We start from the raw sequence: 12,127 nt of genomic DNA, 5'->3' as shown, positions 1-12,127 counted from the left end.
GCGCCCGCCCCTGAGGCCCCGCCTCGGGCCCGCCCCCTCGGCCCCTGCCCGCGGGGCCCGGCTGACCCGCGATGCCGTAGTGCTGCGCGGTGGCGCAGGCCAGGCGGCCCGGCACGTAGGGCGAGAACTCGACGGCGTAGCCGTGGCGGCCCGGCACCCGCAGCGTCCGCGCCGCGCTCATCCCGCCTCCGCCCTCCGCCGCGCGGACCCGGCCGTCCACACAGTTCCGAGTCGGAGGCGGCGGGTCCCGACTGCCCGGGAGAAGTTAGAGACTCAGCAAGAGAGGGCGGAAGTGGGAACGCCGTGTCCTGAGTGCTGGGCTCCCATTGGGCCGCAAAGAAAAGGGCACTGACTCTCGCGGACACCATTTTGGTTTTGGGCAAAGCTGAGGCTGGCCGGTGCCAGTTGCGGCGAGGGTTGGCGGGGGAGTCTCCCAAGTTCTTTCTTTGCCTCTCAGCCTCTACTGCGGCGCTATCTGTTTTTATAAGCTTGCTAGCTTTTGAAAGACTGGCATCAGGAAGTTTTCCTGATGATGACAAATCGAAATGAGGGTCAACAAATTCTGAAACTCTTCCTAGAGTCTGAAAGGAAATTCAGTGCTGCGTTACCCAAGATAGCTTGAAGCAATGTTAGCTTAAATTAGTCGGGACTAAAGGCATCATCGTGACACACGTTTTTTGTTTTTTTAAATTCTCACTACATATGTTGTGTAATAATAGTAAGTGCTCAAATGCTGGGACTAATTAAAGAAACCCAGAGCTTATTATTTCATTTATTCAAACGTGTACCAAGCATGTACTATGTGGAGGGTAGAGTTTATAGAGAGAATTTATCTGCCAAACTAAGACGCTTTTGAGAGTGAAAGAGCATGCTGTTAATAATTAAACCGGATTATCAGTCACTAACCAAGCCCTGTTGGTTACTTTAACTATACACCTAGCACTGTGTTAGGCTTTAGGAGTCAAAGGCAATAAGATATGGTCCATATCATCAAAATATTAGCGTCTAGTAGAGGCAAGACATGCAATTGACTATGTGCAATGAAAGAGGAGGTTCTCAGTGCTGATATTGGAGGGTAGGAGGAAAGACTCCAGAAGGGAGTAATCCTTGTGGTGAGTACGTGCAGGTGAGTGGGTCTTCTCTATGAAAGACAAGAAATGTAGGGGCAGAAATAAACGAGCAACCCAAGAGACCTGAAACAGCATGTTGCCCTGGGAATGGGGGCCTAGTGGGTGGAGGGACTCGAGTGTCATCCTGGATTTGGATGATGGGGAGTCTTATTTGCCCTGCAAGGGGATTGGACTTCTGTGGTTTAAACAATGGTAACTCCTCTAGAGTGAGAAGGTAAATGATCAAGTTTTCATTTTAGGAAGGTCATCTGGAAGCACTGATCTGGAGGGTGGATATTGGAGCTGGGGAGGCCATTTAAAAGTCTTTAGCAATAATTAAAGCAAAATATGATAGGCACCTGAACCAAGGTTATGGCAATGGGAGTGGAGAGCAAAGGGCAGATGAGGTATTAAGGCATATGGTATATATATTTTATGTAGAGGCAGGAGTCAGAATGACTGCCAGGTTTGTGATGTGGGTGTCCGAATGCTGTAGGGGCTGTTCACGGAAATAGTCACTTGAAATGAAAATGAGCTCCAGTTTTAACAAGTTGACCTTGAATTTCTTACAGGCTATTGAACATGCTAGTAGAGAGCTCAGGCAAGAGTTCTTATTTGCATAAAAATAGTTAAAGCCATAGGAATGATTGCCTTCACTCAGGAAGAGAGGGGAATGAAAAAAAGAGAGAGTCAGATGGAACCTTCAGGAAACACTGGTATGTAAGTATTGACAAAGTAAGAGGAGCTAGGGAAGAGACCCAAAAAAGATGGAAGAAGAGGAGAGTGAGCTGGTGTCACAGAAACCAAGACTGAAAACTGTTAACCTGATTTGTGAAAGCGCAAGTCATACCTTGGATCCCTGAAGCCTCTGCCTTCCCTTGTGGAAATAAACAAAAAACACCCAAATAAGAACAAACAAAGGCTATTTAATTAGTTTGCTACAGCAACGGGGACAGCCACCAGCACTTGCATTTGGTAGAGATTCAAAGACAGGCAGTGGAGGGGGACACCTTAAAGTGGAAAGAAGAGAAGGCTTCAGGTGTGCACTGATGGGAGGCTGTTGGCCTGGGGAGGTTGAAGGTGGGCTAACTAGAAGGAGGCAGGGTGAAAATAGTTGGGGAAGTAGTCAGTTATTAATCAAGTTCTGACCAATTAATTTGGATCAGTTGCCACAGCGGTTGTGATTTGATTTCTTGGGGTGGTTGCAGTAGATGGACTGATCTTCCTGGACTGATTGTTGCAGGTAGGCTAGAATTTCCTTGTCATTGTTCATTTACATATTCAGTCCCTCACCTGAGATTCCTTATACGCCAAACTACATGATCCATGTCATTTCTGGGGAATCTATGAGAGAGAACTTTCAGAGAACAGGAAAAGTTGTGTAGAACATATGGAGTCATGGCTCTGAGGGTAAACTCAGCTGTGTCCGTCTGAAGGTCTCACTTTCCCTCAGGCGGCTGAGCCTCACTATAATGCTCAGTTTTCAGTCCGTCACCTTATAAGCACCTGCAGTTTCTGTCAGCCCCTTGCTATACGGCATGTTAGAGTATTTAATGAAAGGTGACTTCCTTAGATGGTGATCTTGACCTTGAAAGCACTCTTCCTTTCAGTGCTAGATCCACCTGGACCTTCTCTCTGCTTCCTTCTCAGAAGGAAGGAAACCAGCATAGTAAGGACCTGGCTAGTGAGGAGAAAAGGGAAAGGAGATGGGGACAGAAACAGTATAGCAGAATCCAGCCCTGCCCCAGCACCCCCTAAAAGGATGACACTTCCGGGATTATACAGCCCCAGAAGCAGGCTCTTCCTGCAGCTTACACTATGGTATTGGGGGCCACATAGCTTGCAATGTTAGAGCTTCCTTGATTTTTAGTCACACATCTAAAGAATTTAACGTTGTTAATCACGACTGTTGATTAATGGGATTGTGATGATATGTGCTTATCTATTTTACCCCCCATCTCTTGAGTTTTTCTGAGACCTCTTTAATTTTCTATCCCCAGCACTTAGCCCAGTCTGACACATAGTAAGTCTTCTACCATTATTTTGTTGAATGAATATTTGAGTGAGATTGATTAATAGGAACCATACTATTTATTTTAAAATACACTCAAAGCACACATCTGTGGCCAGCTGATTTTCAACTAGGGTGCCCAGACCATTTAATGGGGAAAGAACATTCTTCAGCAAATGGTGCTGTGAGACCTGCATTTCAACATAAAAAAAGATTGAAGTTGGACCCTTACCTCACACCATATAAAAAAAGTAAGGCAAAAAAGGGTCAATGACCTGAATATAAAAGCTAAAACCATACAACTCTTAGAAGAAAACATGAGGCAGATAGCCTCATGATCTTGCATTTGGCGAAAGATCCTTAGATATGACACTGAAAGCATGAGCAACAAATGAAAAAAATATAAATTTGGACTTCATCAAAATTAAAAACTTTTGTGCATCTAAGGGTATTATTAAGAAGCTAAAAAGACAGCCTATAGAATGGGAGAATAGTTACAAATCATTTATCTGCTATGAGTTTAATATACAGAATATTAAGTTGTTGCTCCTACAACTCAGCAACAAAAATACAACACAATTTAAAAAAATGGGCAAAGTTTCTGAATGGACATTTTTCCAAAGAAGAAACACAAATTACTGATAAGCACATGAAAAGATGCTCAACCTCATTAGCCATGAAGGAAATGCAAATCTAAACCACTAGGTAAGACTTCACACCTGCTGGGATGACTGCTGTCAAAAAAAAGAGAAGAGAAGTGTTATCAAAGGTGCAAATAAATAAGAACCCTCCTGTGCTGCTGGTTAGGAATGTAAAATGGGTTCAGCTACTGTGGGAAACGGTTTAGTGGTCCCTCAAAAGTGAAACATGAAATTACCATATGACCCAGCAATTTGACTCCTGGAAAGTTAAACATGAAGTTACCATATGACCCAGCATTTTGACTCCTAGGTACATATTCAAAAGTATTGAAAACAGGAACTCAGACAACACTTGTGTGGCAATGTCCATAGCAGCATTATTCGCAGTAGCCCAAAAGTGGAAACAATCCAACTGTCTACCAGCAGGTGAATGGGTAAACAAAAGATGGTACAGCCACACACACTATGGACTACTAGTCAGCCATTGAAAGGAATGACATTCTTATACATACTACGCTATGGAAGAATCTTGAAGACATCATGTTGAGTGAAATAAGCCAGACATGAAAGGACAAATATTGTCTGATACCACGTATAGGAAGTATCTAGAATAAGTAAACTCACAGAGATACAAAGTAGATTAGAGGTTACCAGGGGCCTGGGGGGAAGGGGGAGGGGAGCAGGGTATGAAGCAGTTATTGCTTAATGAGCACAGGGTTGCTATCTGGGTGATGAAAAAGATTGAGCAACAGAGGGTGGTGATGGTAGCACAGCATTGTAAAAGTAATTAAGGCCACTGAATTGTATACTTAAAACATGGTTAAAATGAAAAAGTATATGTTACCACAATAACCTTTTAAAAATACAGAAAGACTGACCATGCCAGAGGACCCGGGTTTGATTCCCAGTGCGTGCCCATGTAAAAAAAAAAAAAGAAAAATACAAAAATACTAAAAGAATACAGCTCAAGTTGGGAGAATTTGCACACTACCTTCCTATGTGTACATGAATGGACCGATAAGCAGGTGGATCCTGCAATGGGGAAATGACTCAACAGGGTTCTGAGAATTCAAGGGAAATAAAATACAATATCTATTACAGTGTCTGGCACACTATAGACATGCAAGAAAAAAAGGTAACCATTACTATTGTAACAAGTAAGAAGTGGCTAGCATAAACTCAAGTAGACAAGGAATGCAGAGGTCTCCAGAAGAAGAAATTGTGCACCAAGACTGCAGCATGGACAGCTGCCGGCGTTTCCAGCCTGCTGGCCTCCCTTCAGATTCTGGACTCACCAGCTCCCATAATCGCATAAACTAACTGTTTGAAATAGGGAGTCCTTGAATTCCTTGAAATGGTCAATTCCTTGAAATAAACCAATAATCCACAATTGGTCTTGTTTCTCTGGAGGATCCTGATTATTCCAGTTAATATAGGTGGACGAAATGCTAAAGTTAGAAGGTAATCATTTGGCAATCACCATAGTAATGATTGTTTTAGACAGGAGTCAACAGATATTTAAACTCTGGGAGAAAGTATGAGAGAGACAAGGTGTTTAGTCTCAAAGTGTCTCTCCACAAGATGCTGGTTACAAAGAGAAAAACAGTCAAGTTGCAATGAAGAAATGTGGGAAAAACCATCTGACGTCCCCAATGGGACCCATGGACTTCGGTGATTTCTGGTGTAATGCGCTAGTTAGAGCACAACCCACCGCTGTGGGATGTCTGCCCAAACTCTGGCATAACCCTGAGGAGTAAGGATCACGAAGAAACATCAGAAAAAAAGCAAATTGAGGACATTCCGCAAAATAGCAGGTTTGTACTAAAAAATGTCAAGGTCATGAAGGAACAAGGAATGATTGAAAAAACTGTTGCCAATTGAAGGACACTCAAGGGACATTCCTGCTAGATACAGCATGTGGCCCTGAGTTAAATCCTGGACTAGAAAATTATGTTTCCTTTGCTATAAAGGATATTAGAGGATAACTGGCAAAAGTTGAATAAGGCCTACAAATTAGGGAATGGTTTTGTATCACTAGTAATTTCCTGATTTTGATCACTGTACTTCGGCTATGTAAGAGAGAGTTCTTCTTTTGAAGAAATATGCACTGAGCTATTGTGGAACTAAAGGGGTACCATGTCTGCAATTTACTCTCAAGCATTAAAATACATAGAGAGGAGAGAATGATAATGCAAGTGTGACAAAATGTTACTATTTGGGGAGTCTGTGTGAAGGTCATATGGGGCTTCCTTGAAGTATTTTTGCAACTTTTCTGTAAGTCTGAAATTGCTTAAAAGTTAAAAAAAAAAGAACTAGCACATTAAAAACAACTCTGATGGCAATTAATGTTCTTAAGTAAATTAAAAATGCAAAGATGTCTGTTGACCAAATTCATATATACCAAGATTGGCTATTATTTTCTGCTACCCATCAGAGAGAAAACTTTCAGGAAGCTAAGAAATGAAACTAAATCCCCTTCATCCATCTCACCAGCATGAATTTGCAGACAGATTTCTTCCGAAACATTCTTTTGTTCCCCATTTGCACTGCCTCTTTTGGATGCTCTTTAATGTTTGCCTTCCTACCCACAAGCCAAGTCTCTGCTCTCTTTCATTCCCCAAGGTTGAATTCTTCCTGAAATTCTATCACATCTGTAACTTCCAAATTTGAAAATGGCATGCATGTATTGTATTTACTTTTCTTATATTCCCCCTTTTTCAGGGGTCATTGTACAGGTCATCGCCTTTTTGTGGCAAATTCAGTGAACAGCATTTTGGTAAGGTCACTGTTATTCAGGCATTTTCTAATGGAGAAAGCCATGGACTGAGAGTCAGAAATCTTTGCTTTGGGTTTTAGGCAAGTCGCTTCACTATTTTGGTTCTCTGTTTTCTCATCTGTAAAAAGATTCTGGACCTTTTCATCTTTTAATAGTCTATGACACCAAGACTTGCTATAGACAAATACTATTATGATTGAAGTTATTTTTATTCAAAATAAGACCACTAGGTGGTAGCCAAGCCTTATGCCCAAACTTGGATTCTACATTTCATAAACAACAGAACGTTTCTTTTTAGTGGTGACTCGATTTTAGACAACTTAACAAAATCCACAGCTTGTTTCAGAAAATAAATGTGGCTGAGACTCATGCTTCTCAAGAAGTAGAAAGTTAGTGTTGTTTTAAAATTGAGAGAAGTAAATTGACCTTGAATTGGTTTTCTTTAAAATCTTACCACTTGTTTTTAATGTCTTCATCCAAATATTAATTATATGCAGCTATTTCTTTGTCTTTGTCTTTTTTTAATAAAAAAGTAATAACCGCATGTGGTAAAAAAAAAAAAAATCAAGAAGTATGGGGTGGGAAGTGTGTCTTCCTTCACTCTAGACCCTTGGAACTGTCAATACCCTCTCACAGAGGAGCATATTTTTGGCTGAAAAAAAGCAAAGCACAGAATAGTGCTTATAATACACCACGCTTTCTGTTTCAAACTCTTGTGTGTGAGTGTGTATTTATGTCCTGCTTGTACACGCATGGAATCTCTGGAGGAAGCACAAGGAAACTGGTCCCAGAGGATGCCTCTGGGAAGTATGGGGACACGAGACAGCAAGTTGGAATAAAGACTCATCATTATATCCTTTTTACACCTTTTAATTTTATGCCATATGCATATACTATCCCTTTCTTTTTACAAGCCACAATATATCTTGAAGACCATTCCATAGCCAACATAGTTCTATTGTATGCAGAGCATTCCTAATCTATTTAAAATTACATATATTCAGTTTAGTCTGGATTACACGTATTCAGGCTTTTTAGCTAAGCAGATCCGACCTTAAATTGGTGCTCCAGCACTAACAATGAGTGCAAACGTCGGTAAGTGACTTTGCTTTCAGTTTCCTCATCTGTAAATGGATATAATAATAGTGTTGAGGGCTGTTGGGAGGATTTAACCAGTTGAATTATGTCAAGGTCCCAGTGCTATGCCACGCACATGGTGAGCACTTGATGAAGTTCAGAGCCCTTTCTCCCCTGAATTTCTGGTTAGGATATCCTACTGGAAAATGTTGATTCAGTGCCTCAAATAGAAAAACAAAGGTGCGTTGTTACTGTCGTTAATTATTACTGAGTTAATAAACTCCTGCTCTGAAGAAATAAATACCGAAAAGCTGGTGTATCAATGGCTCGGGATCGATCTAAGGCCATGTACTCTTTGAAAGGAAGCTTGTCTTTTATTTTTCAGGCAGCTGAACCCAACAACCAGAACATCGAGTGTAGGAGAAGGCACAGGAGGGCATCTGGAGCAGTTACCTGGTCTTACTGTCTGCTACGCCATCCAATTTGAAAAATTTAGGCCTAAAAGTAAGAAGGTGATTTGAGATGTGACACTAACATATGATACGTGTAGCTTACCTGCCCTATTGAAGAAACAATTGTAGCACATGGCTTTCTGTGTTACCACTGGAGGACAATCCCTTATGTCAGGACAGCTGGAAAACAAGCTATTGCTTTTGTAGATATATACTCTATCTTCAGCCAAAATTCTTTCTAAGAGAAAATAAGATCTAAACACAGCAAACTCAGAGACCTTTCTAGAAGTTAGTTACTGATTATTCTAAGAGTTAAATAAATCTAAGAATTGAATCTAACCACCATCATCTTACCAGTTAGGAAACAGAGGCTAAGGAAAGGGCTGTCCTGGCTCCAGGGCTGAGCAGAAGGGCTCTTGGCCAGCTGCGCAGCCCTCCCCATTGTTGCCCACGACCTTCGATGGCAGGCCTTGTCCATGCCCGGCCTGTAGGGAGCAGTAAAGAGGGGAGTAAGGCTTCTCTGTCCTGTCTGCATTATTGGTATTTCCAAGAAAAGGCCAGGGAATCAGGGGCCCATCTTCCCTGAACCAAACAGAACCTCTCAGAGAAGTCCTTGATCTATTTAGAAGATCAGTGGAGATTTTTTCAATTCAGGTTATAAATGCCTTAAGGAATTTGCGAATTATTTTGAGAACCAAGAATAGCGTGTGTCACTCAGTGAAATGAATGACAGCCTATAGCCAACACTCCTTAAATGATAAATGTGTAGATGGGATAACAGGCACTCTAAAAATTTAAAGATGGGTAGAAGGCGAATATTTAAAATTAAGGTTTATATATGTATCAAAACTTCTACACAGTTGGTTGCATATATGTGCTTAGGTGTAGATTATAGTTCCTAGTCTCCTTTGCAGTTAACCCTTCTACAAGTGTATGTTGTTATAGGAGGTCCCTGAGAAAGTTACTTTAAAAGACTGACTCCAAGGGTGCATGGATGGTTCAGTGGTAGAATGCTTGCCTTCCGTGCAGGAGGCTCGGGTTCGATTCCTGGACCATGCACCCCCCAAAATAAAAATAAATAAATAAGACTGGTTTCGCAGATAAACGTGTTTTCACCTGCACCTTCCTGCTGCCTGGAATATGGACATGATGGCTGGACTATGGCAGCCATTCTTGGATCATGTGGTGAATCAGGATGGAAGCAATGAGATAGGGCTGAGAAAGAAGAAATCATGATGAAGTTGAGATCCCTGATGACAATGGACTGACTAAACCTGGTCTCATTTTACATGAGAGAAAAATTTATGTCTTACTTGAGTCTCAATTGTTTTTAGAGTTCTATTATATGTTGTCACTAGAATACAGGTTCCACAAGGGCAGGAATCTTTGTCCATTTTGCTCATTGGTCTGTGTTGTTGAGTGATTGTAGCTAAACCTAATTTTAATTAATTTTGCTTTTGTAATACTACAGAGGGTAGACTGGAAAAATTTTAGATTTTTTGAAATACAGACTGGAGGTTAATAAAATATTGAAGCAAACAAACATGAAGCAGCTGGGACCTTGGCAAAGAGGGAGTGAGGAAAGGAAGATTATCCGATCTAAGCTAAAAATAGTGGGTCTCTGGGAATGACAGAGGTTGGTCTCAGCTGGGGTAAACTGCTTACAATGATCCTGGACATAAGAAAAATTCTGAGAGGCTCTGAGGTGTTAGACCCCCTTGCCCAGCAATATGTGAAATATTTCATCCCCCTTGCCAGGTTTTCTAGAATATAAACAAACAAACAAATTGATAAATAAACCCAGCTCCTATAGAGGATTTTGGGTGTCTTAAATAAAGTCTGTGTCTAATTTGTGTGTCTCCAGCACCCTGAAGTGTGGCCAGCAGAGGGCAAATCCTCTATAAATATTTGGCAACTTGAGTTGAATTGGAAAACTAAAGAGCAGGGGCCATGAAAATTTCCTTATCTTCTCCTATCTCTCCTTCCCCCTTTCCACACACCTTCCCAAGTGAATTGTGGATTTGCTAGGAGTTTCTATGGAAATAGAATTAAGGAAATGCTAGAAATTCCTTTGCTAGAAATATATTGCCTGTGCATTTATAAATGGAGTTTTTGAAGATTTCTCTTTTAAATGCAGGTAGACTGTTAGGCAAAAAATCTTGTGTTTTAATCACAATTTGCCCTTTACTTCTGAATTCCATACTTTCCCTAGATTTTTGTTTCCTCCTGTGTAAAAATGCGAAGTGTTGACTTGATCCACGGTTTCTAACTGGGGAGGCCTTGAAGACTGTAGCAGGGTTAGATAAACTATTTTAAACATTTCAAAAAGCCAACAGGAATTTTTTGTTTATAATTCTGAAGTACTGGCTAGTCTAACATTTTATTTTATTTTTTTTAGGCTGAAGTAGTGAATGCAGTACGATTCCACTGGTCCTCTGGTGTTGATATGACCTTCTAATGGACTGCTTTTATAATCAAGGCATCTCTGGGGCTCATGGAAGAAAAACCTTTGAAAAGGATTCTAGGTAGTAAACAGGTTGAATATTAAGGGTTTTTTGAGTTGAAACTTTCTAAGGTTCTGCATAGCTGAGAGGGTAAAGGAGTAGAGCTGCTGCCTCCTCCTGTGTTCATGCTTGAATTAACTCCTAGCAGATCTTGCAGAGGAGAGAAGGTACCAAAGCATCAGGACCCAACTGAGAGGACATTTCCTTGTCCACTTTTCAGAGTCTGAGCCCTATAGGAGCACTTAGAAACAGCTTCTTCTATTGGGACACCCTGCTTGTCTGCTACCTGTTCTTGCCAACATTTCAACATTTGAGGGTATTTAGCATTTACCAAAGGTGATAGAAACAGTTTTCATCTAAATATTCATTGAACCTCGGAGTTGTGTAACTTCTGAACTTTGCCAATACCATAAAAGACTATTTTACTAAATAATAAAGGCACACATGGCCAGAGGTCAGGACGGTAAAAATAGGCAATATTTAAATTCTTCTGTGTCTATAAACATTGTGACAACTTCTGTTTGCCAATATGCACCAACCCACATTGTTTTGAAAACAAGTTTATCTTTCCCATGGAGACAGACAGGATGTAAAATAATTGAAGTACGTGGTCTTTCCGCTCAGGTGAAGCATTACCCAGGTAAATCAACAGGTTGCTACGTTCAAAAACTGCATGTGCTGGTTTAGGTGAAAGACTTCCAGAAAAGGAAAGACAATTGCTTTTTTCCTTTTAGCCCTGTGCAGCACTGCAAGCCTTTAATCAGTGTTTGTCAGGCAAGGGTGCCTGTGTACAGACAGCCTGTCCGTTCTCCATGGGGCTGGGCAGCTGAGAGCCTTCCGCAGGCCCTACTCAACACAATGACATGGGGTGTGATGGGTTGGCCCCCCTCAAATCTCCATGAGGATAACATCTCCCTCAAAGCATTTTAACAAGGATTAAATGAGGCCCCAGGTATTAGCTCTCGGTTGGTAAGAGACTTTCTCACTTGCTCAAACACTAAATTTACTTCTTCACGGCAGGAAACTTAAACCTCTATTTTCCATTTTAATCCTAATTCTCTCCCAAAACCTCTTTCACTATCACCGAGCAACAGTGGTTTCCCAGTGCCCTTATAACTTTAATAATCTTTTTGCTCGTGTGTTCCCTAAAAGAATTCATAAAAATAATGAACTCCCGCACACATTTTAAATTGCCTCCCAAAATGTTTTATTTTAAGTGTAAATAGCTGGGAATGATGTAATTTCAAGTTTATTGAAAAATAACATCATTTTAAAATTAACAATGTCTTATCCCTCTTTTAAGTGTATCCATTGCGCTCTCAAAACAATAGCAATTTAATACTTGCCATCGTTATATTAACTATCCCTTGCTGCATAACAAATTACCCCTAAACATAGCAGCTGAAAGCAACAACTGCCTATATTCTCCTGGTTTCTCTGGGTTAGCAAACACGTTTCCTCACACAACTGCCTTCAGGGTTGTGGGGGAGACAGGGATGCAGGGTCATCAGAAGGCTTGCCTGGGGGCAGTCCTGCCTCCAAGCTCACCCACGCGGT

At 41.1% G+C, this 12,127-nt stretch overlaps 1 protein-coding gene and 1 long non-coding RNA gene across 4 annotated transcripts in view; one reads left to right on the top strand and one right to left on the bottom strand.

Moving 5' to 3' along the window:
• The window catches only part of PEX7 (peroxisomal biogenesis factor 7), a 92,372-nt gene extending 92,095 nt beyond the window's left edge, over positions 1 to 277 (bottom strand). For all 3 annotated transcript variants that reach the window (XM_077144116.1, XM_077144114.1, XM_077144117.1), the window contains exon 1: positions 67 to 277. In XM_077144116.1, coding sequence (XP_077000231.1) covers positions 67 to 181 — 115 coding nt within the window. In that variant the 5' untranslated portion in view covers positions 182 to 277. The remainder of the gene's footprint in view (positions 1 to 66) is intronic.
• LOC143669370 (uncharacterized) lies at positions 161 to 11,851 on the top strand. The gene is made up of 3 exons (XR_013168884.1): positions 161 to 1,126; positions 8,000 to 8,118; positions 10,465 to 11,851. It is a non-coding gene; the product is annotated as an uncharacterized LOC143669370 (long non-coding RNA).
• Positions 11,852 to 12,127: the final 276 nt, after the last annotated feature.

This window comes from Tamandua tetradactyla, chromosome 25 (assembly GCF_023851605.1).
Source record: "Tamandua tetradactyla isolate mTamTet1 chromosome 25, mTamTet1.pri, whole genome shotgun sequence".
Classification (NCBI taxonomy): Eukaryota; Metazoa; Chordata; class Mammalia; order Pilosa; family Myrmecophagidae; genus Tamandua; species Tamandua tetradactyla.
This window is presented reverse-complemented; position numbering and strand designations above follow the sequence as displayed.